Here is a 15,682-nt window from a genome sequence, read left to right on the forward strand (position 1 = left end):
GAGAGAGATAAAAGGAGAAGTTCAAAGAACAAGCAGGAGGTCCAGAAGAAGATGGAGAGACAACATCAAAGATACAATACAACAGCATCAAATAACAATGGTTGAAGCCACCAAAAGAGCAAGAACAGAACTCTGCCTGTCCCTTACCACCCGAAGTGGTAAAAGAGGAGGAGGAGGAGGAGGAGGAGGAGGAGGAGGAGGAGGAGGAGGAGGAGGAGGAGGAGGAGGAGGAGGAGGAGAAGGAGAAGGAGAAGGAGAAGGAGAAGGAGAAGGAGAAGGAGAAGGAGAAGGAGAAGGAGAAGGAGAAGGAGAAGGAGAAGGAGAAGGAGAAGGAGAAGGAGAAGGAGAAGGAGAAGGAGAAGGAGAAGGAAGAAAAGTACGAGGAATAGGATGCAAATTTTAACAGTCCCTTTTCCTTAAAAAATGACAAGGACATTACTATTATTTTTAGACTAGAATAAAAACTTTATTGCCACTTTAAATGTACCCTAATCAGCATATATGAAAATGAAATTTCATTGCATTCAGCTCTCAAAAGGTAACCATTATGCCTACACCTACATACAAGCACATATCATAGCATCGTATTCTCAGCCATCATATCACCGGAGAGGTTCGCAAAGCCACAAAAATCTGGGCTCAGAGGCAGCATGTTGGAGAAGGTAGGTAGATATCATTCTAAATATACCGTATGTATACATCAGGACATAACATCCGTCAACTGGGATAGGTATCATCCAGTGCTGGGATTCAAACATTTTTACTACTGGTTCTGTGGGCGTGGCTTGGTGGACGTGGCAGGGGAAGGTTACTGCAAAATCCCCATTCCCTCCCAATAAGTTGGGACTCAGGAGGCAGAGAATAGATAGGGGCGGGGCCAGCCAGAGGTAGTATTTACCGATTCTCCGAACTACTCAATATTTCTGCTACTGGTTCTCCAGAACTGGTCAGACCCTGCTGAATACCACCTCTGGTATCAGCCCTGTGGTAGCCCAAAGGAAGAATTTCAATGCTTGCTCTTGAGAACATCCATGCAAATGGGGAGTTGTGTCAACTCACCTATCACAATGCACGTGAATTTGGCATCGGCGTCCTCTGAGACGGCATAGGACTTGAGGGTTGTTTCAAAGACGGGCTGGGTCTCCTCGGTCAGTTGAGCAATGATGGCACAGAAGGTGCCCCTAAAAAGAATCAAAGGACCCCCAATTAGAACCCGAGCAAGCTGGTTAAGGAAAATGGGAAGAGTCATCTTCCCTCCAGGCACTTCCATGGAGTACGCCCACATTTCTAGCGGTTGGAAAACACTGTTCCCCTCTCTTAGAAACCTTCTGGAGAACTTAAGAGGCAAAGCACTGCAATGAAGCAATTCCAAGTTCATTCCAGACGTGGACAGTTGAACAAACGACACGAACGTTGCAACACACAAACTCATCCTGGTCATTCCAGGGGGACAGATGTTGCCAACGGGCCCAGCAGCTGTAACGTGGCACACACATGGAAACAGACACCTGGGGGGGGGGTCAGCATCACCGATTAGGGTCTCTTGTCTTTAAAATTGATGCAGTTCGTTTGGTACTAAATTAGTGCTGTTTGTCTCAGGGAATCAAAAGGAATATGGCTGGGTTTGTAGCGAAATATTAGGTAAAGGTTTCCCTCGCACATATGTGCTAGTCGTTCCCGACTCTAGGGAGCGCTACTCATCTCCGTTTCAAAGCCAAGGAGCCAGAGCCATCCGAAGACGTCTCCGTGGTCATGTGGCCGGCATGACTGAATGCCAAAGGAGCACGGAATGCTGTTCCCTTCCCACCAAAGGTGGTCCCTATTTTTCTACTTGCATTTTTTTACGTGCTTTCGAACTGCTAGGTTGGCAGAAGCTGGGACAAGTCACGGGAGCTCACTCCATTATGCAGCGCTAGGGATTCGAACCGCCGAACTGCCGACCTTTCTGATCGACGAGCTCAGCGTCTTAGCCACTGAGCCACCGCCTCCCTTTTATATGCAACATAGAAGGCAGCAAAACCATAGAAAGAAGGATATTCAAGCTGTTATCCTTTTTTAAAAAAAACAAACGAAACTCTCTCTGGCCCTGGCTTAGTTTTGTCAATCAATACAATAATAACCTTTTTAGAATTGCACTTGGGGAACTGAATGGGCCCCAGTCATTTGACTCCAGGAGATAGGAATCTTAAATATTTCTCTAGTCGTGAACTAGAGAACTAAACATGTGTTTTCCGGAGGAAAGAGACACACTGAAATTCTCCGAAGTCCAAATTCTTCATCCCGTATCTGGTTTCCACACAATGCAATGTGTACGAAGTGGAAGATATGAATAGTACAGCTTTGGAAAAAGGAGGTACTTCCCATGTTCTGTCTCCTTAGTCCTCTCTTTTTCCTGGTTTTAATCCCTATTTTTTTTTCCTTCATAGTTATAGCATGACGAGTTATGGGCTTCAAAAATTTTACCAAAGGGATCTCTGCCCAGTTGCTGGGTGGGTGTGGCCATGGTGGGCGTGGCCTAGTTGGCCTCCTGCACCATGGCGGGGAGCATTTTTGCCCTCCCTGGGATCCGGAGGCTCTCCCCGAACATCTGGGAGAGTGAAAATGACCTCCCCAGGCTCTGGGGGGGGCCTCTGGAGGCCTGTTTCCGGCCTTTCTGAACTTCCGCTAGGCCCATTTTTCGCCCTCCCCGAGCCTCCGTGCCCACCATGCACTTACCTGCATCCAAAACGGGCTGCGTGGGGACTCCTGAGATGGTTGGGGCAGGGTGGGCGTGGCCAGCCAGGAGTGGGATTTGGGAGGGTTCTGCAAACTGCACAGAATCTTAGCTAGAGGTTCTCCCGAACCCCTGCGAACCCCCAGCAGCCCAATTGCAGCCCAACACAGAGTTCGTTGTTCCAGTTGCTTTCATGCATTTGTGCGCGCACCCGCTCCGTTTGTGCGGAGGGGGAATCAAGGGAGAGGGGAGGGGGGGAGACGAGATCACAGAATCCCAGGCTTTGCTTGTGCAGCTACACTAACGTACTACAGACGGTCGTGCATGGGTAGAACGAGTGCAGATTCATCTCAGACGGGAATGCTGGATGATCAAAGGAACCACGTCAGACTACGGCCCACATTCACGGGTGCAAACAACGGTTTTGTGCAAGTCCACACACTCCACACAGTGAGAGGTCGTGCGCGCACACAGTGGCAAATCAAAGTCGCGAGATGTGTGGCGGGCTAGCAAAGATCGCTTGAAGTGGTTGGCTCGGGGTGGGGGGGAACGGATTCCGCTAAAACCTCCCAGGGTTAGACCGAATAAAAATATATCATCGCTTTTGTGATAATACATTTTCCGGGTTACATCTCCTATCTTTAGTCCCGCTGGACAGGACTCCATCACCCGCTCGCTGGACGCATGCTTGGCCCTGCCGCAGATCCTGGGCTCAACTCTTGACATCTCCCCTTTGAAGGATGGCACAACAGGTGACAGAAAAGTATGCTTGCCCAGGGCTTTTGAGAACCGATGCCCAGTTTGGATGGACAACAGACCATCGGCCAGATCTGATTTAGGGGAGCTTCCAAGGTTTATGTCCTCCTCCTCCCTTCTAGAAATTCAGCCCTGTTCCATGGTACCCTAGTTCTACCTTGCCTGTCCCCCATTAGATTTTCAGTACTGTCATGTTTGTTTCAAAAGGAGGAGTGAGATGGGGGAGAATAGCAATAGCAATAGCAGTTAGACTTATATACCGCTTCGTAGGGCTTTCAGCCCTCTCTAAGCGGTTTACAGAGTCAGCATATTGCCCCCAACAACAATCCGGGTCCTCATTTTACCCACCTCAGAAGGATGGAAGGCTGAGTCAACCCTGAGCCGGTGAGATTTGAACCACCGAGCTGCAGAACTAGCAGTCAGCTGAAGTGGCCTGCAGTACTGCACCCTAACCACTGCGCCACCTCGGCAAGGAATTTTGCATAAGGTTGGCAAGGAATCCCAGCGACTCCTAACTTCTGCCCCCTTCGTGCCAATAATCCCATCCAAGGTGATTGTCAAGGACAAGCAACTGATCAGGCTGAAAGATCCATTAGATCCTTCCTTTTCCATCCCCTCCTTCCTTGTCCACCCTGCGAAAGGTGGAAAGCCACCTAAGGGAGAAAGGTTGTCGACTGGAAGGTCCTGAAAATAGAGAAACGGTTCTCTGCTCCATGAAGTTAATAAGCTCGTGGCCTGGGCAGTCTAGTTGTTGAGATGTGGGTTGTTTTCTTGCAGACGTTTCATTACCCAACTAGGCAACGGCATCAGTGCTGGAAGGGAGTGGGCTTTGCTCTCTGTTTATATATAAGTAGTTTTCCCTGTCAGTGTTGGTAGGAAAATTCTTGGTAGCTCCTTGATTGGACTGTTGTTTACTGTTTGTTTGGTTGTTTATCTAAATCAGTAGCTCCTTAATTGGAGCATTGTTTACTCCTTGATTGTTGGTCTAGTGTCAATTTTGGTGCTTGTTGATCACTGAACAAGGAAATCTTTTGGACTTTCAGTTTCCTTTTAAGCTTTTGGATCGTCTGTCTTTCAAACCATCAACAGTCCCTCTCTTGGAAGCACTACGATACAAACAGAAAGGAAACCTAGCATTGAAGATGTTACCCAGTTGGGTAATAAAACATCTGCAAGAAAACCACCATGTGTCAGCCTTGCGAGTAATGCACCCATAGAAAGCAGAACTCCGAGGCAGGCAAATTCCTCAAAGAACAATTTATTGGATGCCGTCCTACTGGCAGAACTGGTGAAAGCCGACTCTGAAAGTTCCTGCGCTGTCCAATCAAGGTGCTTGGTTACTTTGCTCCTCCTCTGGCCAGCCACCAGTGAGACTGTCCTTGGTTCTCGCAGGAAAACTGTATTGTTTTGGCTACAAGATCCCATCTAGCTATTTCCACCCCTCCCTCTGTTGGACGTCAACCCTGAAGCCTCCAAGATGGCCTCAGCCATGGGTTGGCACTTCAGGGTTGGCACCACGCTTAGAGAACACCAAGAACCCAACAGGTCAAGTCTAAGCTACCGATGTTCTCTTCTATTCGTCCCTAAGTCCCTAGTGGACTGCTGTGGCCTAGAGGTGGGGCTCTCGACTCACAATCAGGAAGTTGCGAGTTCAATCCTAGTAGAGGCAGATATAAGGTCTCCTGCTTGGGCAAGGAGTTGGACTAGATGACCTACAAGGTCCCTTCCAATGGTTAATCTGTTAAACTACTTGGACTGAGACACAGGAGGCCCAGATTCAAATCTCCACTCAACCCAGGAGAAACTTGACCAGTCCCCTTCTTCCAGCTCAAACGAGCTTATAAATCTATTGCCAGATTTGAGCAAGGACCTGTTTCCAAACCGAGCCTTGTGTCTATGAAGTGGTTAGGGGGGGGGGGCTTGGTCCTTGAGGAAACCCAACATGGCTTTAACCAACACTTAGCAAGGAAGGTGCTGCCGAACAGAAGCAAGCGGGGGGGGTGTAAGCTCCCTGGCAATGTAGGCAGAGCTGTTAGTACCCCTGGACGACAGTGTGCCACACCAAAAGTTTGGATGCCACTGAGTCGCAGTTGGCCAAGACGTAGTAGGAGTAGATTTACCTTCCATAGCTGGTGGGGGACGCCCGCCTGGGTAGCAAGCTAAGCAGAAACAGCAAACAAAAGAATTAGGCTTGAAAGAGAGGGAGGGAGGGAGGGAGGGAGGGAGGGAGGGAGAGAGAGAGAGAATGAGAGAGAGAGAGAAACAGAGAAAAGAGATGAAATCACAGCATCCATGAAACCAATCTTCTGGCCGAGGTCAAGGTTATTAATATAATTCAGCTGCTTCTGACGACTAGTGAGGATAAGCAAAGGAGGTTGACCATGGTAACCAAAGCTCTGAATGAAGGACCTCATGGAGAGGAGCAGAAAGCAGTTATCACAAGGCTAAATGTTTCCCTCTCTCCCAACCAGGGGTGGGTTCCTGCCAGTTCTAACCTCTTCTATAGAAGAGGTTCCACAAATCTATCTAATTTAGAACCGGTTCAAGCTCCCTCCCCCTGCCCATCCGCCCATCATCAAGATGAAGAGCGAGAGGAGGAATTCTGGGAGTTGAAGTCCACAAGTCTTAAATCTGTCAAGTTTGAACACCCCTGGGGGTTTTTTTTTTCTAAAGGGTTAGGGGTGCAAGGGTCTTGTAACTTGACAGCTTTAAGACTTGCCTGCTTCAAATGCCAGAGTTTCTGAGCCAACATTTTGGTTGCTAAGCAAGAGCGTCGTTAAGTGAGTTTCACCACATTTTACAAGTTGGTCGTGCCCACCCGGTCACATGACTGCCAAGCCACTCCCACCTGATCACATGGCCGGAAAGTCACTCCTATCTGGTCACATGGCCAGCAAGCCACTCCCACAAAGCAGGCTACACCTACAGAAGAAAAATTCTAAAAAATTTTGAAACCCACCACTGCTCCCAACCACCAATTAGCAGCGGTGGTAGCAAAAAAAAGTCACTTGCAAGACGATTCGTTGAAACATTTGTAATGACTCCCGCTTTCTTGAACTCTAAAAACTCTGGTTGAGACTATTGAGAAATCAACAACGAGGCACTGGCTCCTTCTGCAGGAGAAGGACTAAAGGCAAGACGATAGCAGTCTTCCAGTATCTGAGGGGCTGCCCTAAAGAAGAGGGAGTCAAGCTATTCTCCAAAGCACCTGAGGGCAGGGCAAGAAGCAATGGGTGGAAACTAATCAAGGAGAGAAGCAACTTAGAACTAAGGAGAAATTTCCTGACACTTAGAACAATTAATCAGAGGCTGCCAGTCTCTTGGTAATTCCTGAACTGCAGAATGGAGAGACTCTGTCCATTCTCAGTCATCCAGGTCATGGTTGTCCCCAAAGGTGCTTTTTTCAAGAGGAAACTGGACTTTCTGGTTTTTATCTTGGAAGACATTTCGCTTGTCATCCAAGAAGCTTCCAGAGCTGAAGAAACTTCTTGGATGAGAAGCGAAATGTCTTCCGAGAAAAATGTCGTGACCCGCCAGCAGAGCTGACAGCAGATTCAGAGAGTGAAGGAGGTTGGGGAGGAAGATGGGCCAGTCCTGGAGTCTGGGGAAGGCTCTGATGGGGGGGCTCTGTGTCGGAAGCAGAGAGGGGGTACCAGAGCCGTATGCCAGTTATCAGCTGCCTTCAGAGTCAGACATCAGTGGGGCAGACGAACAGCTGGAGCCTGTCCCCAGTGTGCCCATGCGCAGAGCAGCCAGACGAAGAGAGCAGCTAAAGAACAGGGGTCGACTTGGGAGTAAGGCCACAGGTGGACGATGAAGGGCCCCTCCCAGAGGAAATAAAAGAGGAGCGAAAGGGGAGTGGAATTTGCAGGAGACAATTGGTTTGCTTAATTGGTTTGTGACTTTCCAAGACTCCTTGCCAAGTTTTGCAGATCTCGGCCTGGCAGCTCTCCAAGCCAGATAAGGTCTGTGACTGTAAATCCTCCCTCGAAAGGCTTTGCTGGGTGTGAATGAGCAGAATTCACAGTCAATTAATAAAAGGAGTTTTTTGTCGGGACCAGGAGTTTGCTTCAAGCCTCGGTCAGAACAAAGCCGCTTGAAAAAAAAGAATGGAGGGCGGACACACGAAGAACAATGTTGTGTTGGCCGTGACATGACAGTTCAGCTTTAATCGGTTCCTAGGTGTCAACATACCCTCTTGGGAAACCAGAGAGCGAGCTGAACACTATCTTGCGGAGGCCCCGTCAGAGTGCAGCATTCCGGAAAGCAGGCATATAAATAGCCCATCTGTTCTCCCTTAGCCAGCTCTCTCCAACTTCTCTCCTCCAATTGGCCTATTGGCAAGCCAGACGGTGACCCCCTTCGTTGTCGCGAGAAATGCCCTCCTTTTAATTTGTTCCTTCGAATGGATCCCAAAGTCCTTCTCCAAAACTCAAAAACTGTGATCGGATCTCAGGGGGCATCGCTAGACAGCCAAAAGGATGGAAAATAGAATCGAGATTATGTGGCACCAACACAAAACAGCTCCTGGTTTGGGAAGTGGGAGGAGATGGCTCCATATTTTTGCAAGGGGATACAAACTCGGTTTTTATTTATTTATTTGTTTTGCATAACGTTTATTTTTGTATTTTTAAATGTACATCAGCATTATGACAAGGACAGTGTGGCATCTGAGCGTCATTCATTGTGATACAAAAATAATATTGCTACAAATGAGAATTACTACATTGATCAAACTTAAGTGGTTCTAATGTTATTATATATATTTATGTCAGGCACGTACTCCTTCATTCTTCAGTTATTCATTATTTGCTACACCCTTCTAATAGTAATAGCATTATTCTTTATTTAAAATAATATGTGTTATCTTTTAATATTTATGTTTTTCCTCCTCCAAAAGTTAAAAATATAATTGAGGTTGCCTTTCTGCCATCCCTTACACCCATCTTATTTTATAACGACCCTCCTTCTTCTTCCTTCCCCTTTTCTCCTTCCCTCCCTTCTTCTCTCCTTTCTTCTTTCCTCCTCTCCTTTCCCCTTTTCTCCTTCCCTCCCTTCTTCTCTCCTTTCTTCTTTCCTCCTCTCCTTTCCCCTTTTCTCCTTCCCTCCCTTCTTCTCTCCTTTCTTCTTTTCTCCTCTCCTTTCCCTTCTCTACTTCCCCTTCCTCTTCCCCACTCCTTCCCTCTTCTTCCCTATCCTACCCTCTCTCCTACTCTTACTCCCCCTCCATTTCTTCTTCTCCTTTTCCCTTTCTTCTTTCCCTCTCCTTTCTCTTCTCCTCTGGAAATAGCATTATTCTTGAGAAAACCTGATAACAACCTTTTTCAAAATCTAGGTTCTATGTGACCTCTTTGGGCATTTCCTATCTTAGAAGGTTGGAGGTTGCTTTCTAGAACGACTTTGGAAGAGGCGGGAGTGTGTCCACTTGGCTAGAGAGATGCAATGACCATTGACTGGCTTCAGTCTAGGGGAGTTAGAGATGATCTTGCCATCTTGTCACTCAATCTTGGTGAGGTTTGAGGGTGGAGGAGGAAGGAGGCTGGGGTGAATAGGGAAGAGATGGATTGGTGCCACAGGATGGATTGGAACTGTAGAATTCACAACATTATGAATTTTATAACAAAAGCTTGGGGCAGTCTCCATCTGGTTTGAAAGAGACAATGTCATAACAACAACAACAACAACAAGCAGAAGGGGGAGGGGGAATCAAGGGAGAGGAAGATGGCAAAGAGGAGGAAGAGGAAGAGGAGGAAGAAGAAAGAAGAAGAAAGAAAGAAGAAAGAAGAGAAGAAAGATGAAAGAAGGAAGAATATCTCAGGGGTTGCCACAAAGCAGAGGGTGTCAAACTATTCTCCAAGGCACCTGAGGGCAGGACAAGAAGCAATGGGTGGAAACTAATGAAGGAGAGAAGCAACTTAGAACTAAGGAGAAATTTCCTGACAATTAGAACAATTAATCAGTGGAACAACTTGCCTCCAGAAGTTGTGAATGCTTCAACACTAGAAGTTTTTAAGAAGAGATTGGACAACTATTCATCTAAAGTGGTGTAGGGTTTCTTGCCTAAGCAAGGAGTTGGACTAGAAGACCTCCAGGGTCCCTTCCAACTCTTGTTATTCTATTCTATTCTAAGGAAGAAAGAGGAAGGAGGAGTAGGCGGAAGAGGAGGAGTAGGCAGAAGAACAACGAGGAGGAGGAGGAGGAGGAGGAGGAGGAGGAGGAGGAGGAGGAGGAGGGAGAAAGAGAGAAATAAAAAGGAAAAAAGAGGAAAGGAAAAGTAGAAAAAGGACTAGAATGACCAGGTATCCTGGACTGTGTAAAACTCAACAGAACTATAAGTTTTCAATAACCATTTGGAAAAGATTCTTCCTTAAACATTTTTGCTTCGTTCCCCCCTTCGGCTAATACAGCAACACCAAAAAATAAAAAATAAGAACCACCATCTGCTTCACAGTCAATACATTCCTAATCCATTTTCACAGTGAACCAGCTCACGATAAGAGTTTCCTGCATTTTCCCACGCCTTACAATCTTTTTTACAGTAAAAATGGTGGATAGCTTCCTATTTGGAAACATAAGAAGCCTTTGCCGCATCTCCCCCCCCCCCAATGGTGACTGTGTGTTTGCGTGTGGAGCCTGCATCTCTAAGGAGTTTCAGATACACAGCAAGGCTCCAGGTAGGTAAGTCATGCCATAATGGAATTAATATCAAGCACTTGTGTAATTTTGATACTATTATCTTGATTTGCCACCACTTAATTCAAGAAAGCACACACCTGCGTTTCTGTTTTATCCCTGCTTTTATCCTCTTAACAGGCTTTCAAGGTAGGCTATGGTGAGATATAGTAAGTAAAATCTTTATTACGGTCAAAGACCAGCAATACGCATTTGTTTTTACACTGTATTAAAAAAATACTAACATTAAAATATAATTTAAAAGTATTGACATTTGTGGGAAGTTATCATCCAGCCCTCTCCCAGAAAAATGAAATATCCTAGGAAACATTGAAAAGGCAGAATATTTCTCTGGATGTGAAAAGAAACATGTTTTAAAAGACAGAATAGTTGCCTATAGCTTTCTGCCCATCCCCACTTTGTCAATGGGCCATTAAGACGGCCAGGCTAGTCCACTTTACATAATAAAGACTTCAGCAGCAGCTACAGGAAGGCATGATAATATTGGCCCTTTACTCAACTGACCACATGGCATCTGAGAACTCATCCATACCTGGATTCAAAACACAGCCTAGAGAGTGGCCCCCTGCATGGCCCCATGGGAGTCTGACAACCAATCAGAATACATTTCTTACACAGGAACAGGAAACAGAGAGGTGGGACTGAACAGGTTATAAAAAGCCTAGCAAGCCCCTTCCGCAGCCCTTCTCTTCTTCTCCACCAACATTGAAGCATGAGATCCCCTTTTCTGTTCAGGGCTCAAGCCATGTGGTCCTGTCCAACAATAAACCATCTTCCCAAGCAGCCTCCATGTCTCCAGTGTCTTTTTCCCCACTTGGAGCCGAACCCAGAAGGACACTTCTTTCATCACATTAAAAGTGGATAATAACATAATGGTCCAAAGATTGTTAAAGGTATGTCCAGATAATTGGTACAAAATGGTACTATACTTCTGTAGCCAATTTTTTTCTTATGGACATTGCAGCAGCACAGAACTTTTGCCACTGCATACATGGTAACCGGGTTAGTATCCTGGAGGAGGAAACCTAGATAAAAATGGTCTGCCTTCCCTGGCAATCTCTCTAATAAGGGGAGAATATGTGCAGACCTACAAGCTCTGTATAGCTCGCAGTGTAATAGAACATGTCAATTATCTTCCATTTCTCCTTTACCATATATACAAACCCGTTCTGCTATAGGTGTTCTCTTATACCTGCCCTGGAGGAGTGCTGAAGGGAGAATGTTAAATCTGGCTCTGAAGAAAGCTATTCTTTGTTTTGGGGAGATCAGGTCATTTAGATATAGCAATAGCAATAGCAGTTAGACTTATATACCGCTTCATAGGGCTTTCAGCCCTCTCTAAGCGGTTTACAGAGTCAGCATATTGCCCCCAACAACAATCCGGGTCCTCATTTTACCCACCTCGGAAGGATGGAAGGCTGAGTCAACCCTGAGCCGGTGAGATTTGAACAGCCGAACTCCAGAACTGCAGTCAACTGAAGTAGCCTGCAGTGCTGCATTTAACCACTGCGCCACCTCGGCTCGATATCACCTCGGATATCTTGCCGATTCCCACACACCCTGTTTGATTCTGTCCCTACTGTGGAGAGGCAACCTATTTAGTTCTTCTTGGAACTCCATGTCCCTCAATCTATTAATTACTACTTGCTTTGCTTGCTCAAAGCCTAGGGACATTACGAATAACGGTGAGAGCCCATAAGAGCCCAGCTTGTGATCAATTGCTGTTTCCAGGGGGATGGGAAATTGTCAGTCAACACTAGTGGGGACAGTCCCTCTGGAAAGAAAGGCATATGGTGAGATATATATAAAAAAAAGGGGGGGTTGAAAAATCTGGATTTTTGTTCCTATGACCCTCATTTAATTATCTTGGACCAGTTTTTATATGGTGAGATATAAAAACTGGTCCAAGGTCATTAAATGGGGGTCATAGGAACAAAAATCCAGATTTTGCAAACCCTTGTTTATTAGATGTGTTTGCTACTTCCTACGACATCATCACCCACCATACCATTAGAACTTTGTTGCCCACAAACCATTACAGGTTAACTGTTTTCATGTAAAGACGTGTCCCCTTCCAGGCTCAAAGTAGATCCACAATTGGATCAACACAAGAGGGGAGCTACATCCCGTTCTTAATTCAAAGAAGCCTTCTTAAAGGTAAAGGTTTCCCCCTCGCACATATGTGCTAGTCGTTCCTGACTCTAGGGGGCGGTGCTCATCTCCGTTTCAAAGCCGAAGAGCCAGCGCTGTCCCAAGACGTCTCCGTGGTCATGTGGCCGGCATGGCTCAATGCCGAAGGCACACGGAACGCTGTTATTTTCCCACCAAAGGTGGTTTGAAATGGTATAGATTCTTCTGCTTGAGCAGGGGGCTGGATTAGAAGACCTCCAAGGTCCCTTCCAACTCAGTTATCCATCCTTCCTTCCTTCCTTCCTTCCTTCCTTCCTTCCTTCCTTCCTTCCTTCCTTCCATCCATCCATCCATCCATCCATCCTTCCGTCCTTCCTTCCTTCCTTCTCCATCACTGAAGATTTTCAAGAAAATCACCATCACATCATAGTTCACCATAACTGGACTAGAACTTGAGGTCTCCTGATGACTTTAACCACAGAAGAGGTTCTTTTTACCAAGATCTCTTTCAGAACAGGAGGGCCTACTGCAAAATCCCCATTCCCTCCCCACTCCAGGGGAAGGATACTGCAAAATCTCCATTCCCTCCCCACTCCAGGGGAAGGATACTGCAAAATCTCCATTCCCTCCCCACTCCAGGGGAAGGATACTGCAAAATCTCCATTCCCCCCCCCCCACTCCTGGGGAAGGATACCGCAAAATCCCCATTCCTTCCCCACTCTGGGGCCAGGTTCTCCCAACTACTCAAAATTCCCGCTACCGATTCGCCTGTGAGAACCTGCTGAATTTCACCCCTGCAGGAGACCCTACATCATTTTGGACAGATGGCAGTCCAATCTCTTCCTAAAAGCTTTTTTAAGAGGCTGGGGGGAGGAGGGGGAATCGGACGAGTTGACAGCTTCATTCAGAAGCCCAGACTAGCATCTGGTCTCCTCCATCCCTCACCTTTCTCTCCCCTCCTCCCACCCCAGACCTCCCTTCCCCTCCAGCTCTGTGGCTTAGACCCCCGCAGCAATCTGATTCTTGGCCTCGCCCCCGCCCCCCGCCCCTTTCAGATTGGTCTGGTGGTCTGGTTCTCTACTTGGGACACGCTTCGGTTTCCTTCACGGAACGCCCATTTCTCAACTCCGGAATCCTGGCCCCCTTCCCCATTTCTTTGAAAGTCAGGCGAAACTTTGCTGGGATTGGGGGGGGGGGAGGCAGAGAGGGAGGGAAGAGGTCTTGGGACAAAAGCATTGGGTCAGGGTCGTGTTTTTTTGGGAGAGAAAGCCTCAAAGCTACCCCAGACAGAAATAGCCCCTTTCTCCTTTTTTAGGGTTCCAGACCTCCCCAACGCCTTGTCGGGGGGGGGGGGTGTTCCTGCTCTTGCAAGAAATGGGGGGGGGGGAGGACTTCATTTCGGCCACTTGGCTTTTACCCAGAGATTGAATCAGCCTCCTCCTTCGGAAGCTCGCTAGAGCAGCGGCCCACCCCACCCCCTAATAACCCCTGAATCTTGTGGCCGCGAATTCCGCAAGCCACGGATCTTCCGAAGGAGCCCTCGCTCCCTCCTACCGCCTTCCACCTCATCTGGTGCCCGGGACTAGAGGCTTCCCAACCGAGGGTCACATTTGGAACCCTCGGGGAAAGGGGGGGGTGTCTCCTGCTGAAAAAAGACCCCTCCCCGGCGCCTGGCAAGGGGCGCAGCGCCCTTTGGCTTTCAACGGGGCTGGGGGGGGGCTGGAGCTTCTTCATTCCTCGTCCCCAGCGGACCCCTCTTTCCCCTCCGCGGCTCCCTACCTGTTCTCGGGGCGCACGCTAAGCAGGTAGCTGCGCCTATCCGGCCGGTACTCCACCAGGGGTCCGTTATCCTCGCCATCGCTGCCGGGGCCGGGGCAGTAGCTCAAGGAGGACCCGTTGCCCGAGTAGGAGCGGCCCAGGGGTCTCCGCCGGGAGCCCATCGCGATCAGCCCAGGGGTGGCGGCGCTTGGTCCGGCGAGCGGGGAGCAGGGCAGGGCAGGGGGTCGCGCACACGCCGGGGGTCCCAGGAGGCTCCCGGTCGGGGGCTGAGTGGGCTACGGGCCGCTCCGCGCAACCCCAGCGCCGCGGCCGTCAATCACCCCCGGAGGGCCGCCACCCAGCTATTTATAGTCGGCCCACTTGGGGCCGTCACTCAGGCGGAGCGCAGGGGGGGTGGGTGCCGGGGCTGGGGGGCTCGGCCAGTCGGCGCAGCCGGGCTAGGACGGGCCCCTAGCGAGGCAACGGAGGCCGTCGGGGTGGTGGGTGGGTGGGGGTCTCTGCGCCGCCGTAGGTCGCCTAAAGGGGTCCCAAGGAGATGGTCACCCGTCTCCTCCCACTTAGGACTGCAGGGCTGTAACTTTGTTGCTTGAATCCTTTTGATATTGATTGTTTCCTGACTGCTAATTTGTACCCTGTGATGATCATTAAGTGTTGCACCTTATGATTCTTGGCGAATGTATCTTGTCTTTTTATGCACCCTGAGAGCATCTGCACCAAAGACAAATCCCTTGTGTGTCCAATCTCACTTGGCCAATAAAGAATTCTATTCTATTCTTCTCTACTCTACTCTACTCTACTCTACTCTACTCTATTATTCTCTTCTCTTCGCTATTCTATTCCATTTTGTATTCTATTCTCTTCTCTCTTCTGTCTTCTCTTCTCGTCTATTCTTTGGTGGGACATGTGGGGCGCTTTGATTCTCCTGTTCCCAGCAAAGAAAACGGATCATGCCCACTGAAGCAGGCCCCCCACCCCACCCCGCTGAATATCACTAAGTGTTGTATCTTATGATTTTTTGATGAATGTATTTTATTTTTCTTTATGTACACTGAGGGCATCTGCACCAAAGACAAATGTATTGTGTGTCTGATCACACTTGGCCAATAAAGTATTCTATTCTATTCTATTCTATTCTTTCTATATTCTATTCCATTCTATTTGTCACCAAGTTGGTTTGCTGTCTAAGGCAGGCCTAGAATCCCAGCCCTCCATTTCTCTATTCTTTTATTCTTACTCTTACTCTTACTCTTACTCTTACTCTTACTCTTACTCTTACTCTTACTCTTACTCTTACTCTTACTCTTACTCTTACTCTTACTCTATTCTTATTCTTAATCTATTCTTAATCTATTCTTATTCTTAATCTATTCTTAATCTATTCTTATTCTATTCTTATTCTATTCTTATTCTTATTCTATTCTTATTCTATTCTTATTCTTATCTTACTTATTCTACTCTTACTCTTACTCTTACTCTTACTCTTACTCTTACTCTTACTCTTACTCTTACTCTTACTCTTACTCTTACTCTTATTCTGTTCTTATTCTTATTCTTATTCTTACTCTTACTCTTACTCTTACTCTTACTCTTACTCTTACTCTTACTCTTACT

The 15,682-nt window shown here is 47.6% G+C and overlaps 1 protein-coding gene across 2 annotated transcripts in view; it reads right to left on the reverse strand.

Annotated features, from left to right (window-relative positions):
• The window catches only part of ALPK3 (alpha kinase 3), a 50,366-nt gene extending 36,002 nt beyond the window's left edge, over window positions 1-14,364 (reverse strand). Inside the window, exons 1-3 of one of the 2 annotated variants that reach the window (XM_087704114.1) lie at window positions 14,072-14,364; window positions 5,590-5,628; window positions 1,060-1,181 (exon numbers count right to left, since the gene is read on the reverse strand). In XM_087704114.1, coding sequence (XP_087560240.1) covers window positions 1,060-1,181; window positions 5,590-5,628; window positions 14,072-14,232 — 322 coding nt within the window. In that variant the 5' untranslated portion in view covers window positions 14,233-14,364. The remainder of the gene's footprint in view (window positions 1-1,059; window positions 1,182-5,589; window positions 5,629-14,071) is intronic. The other variant, XM_087704115.1, reaches the window with a different exon arrangement.
• Between the last annotated feature and the right edge of the window lie 1,318 nt (window positions 14,365-15,682).

This window comes from Thamnophis sirtalis, unplaced genomic scaffold (assembly GCF_051295495.1).
Source record: "Thamnophis sirtalis isolate CommonGarterSnake01/CBP01778 unplaced genomic scaffold, rThaSir2_p1.2 scaffold_2, whole genome shotgun sequence".
Lineage (NCBI taxonomy): Eukaryota > Metazoa > Chordata > Lepidosauria > Squamata > Natricidae > Thamnophis > Thamnophis sirtalis.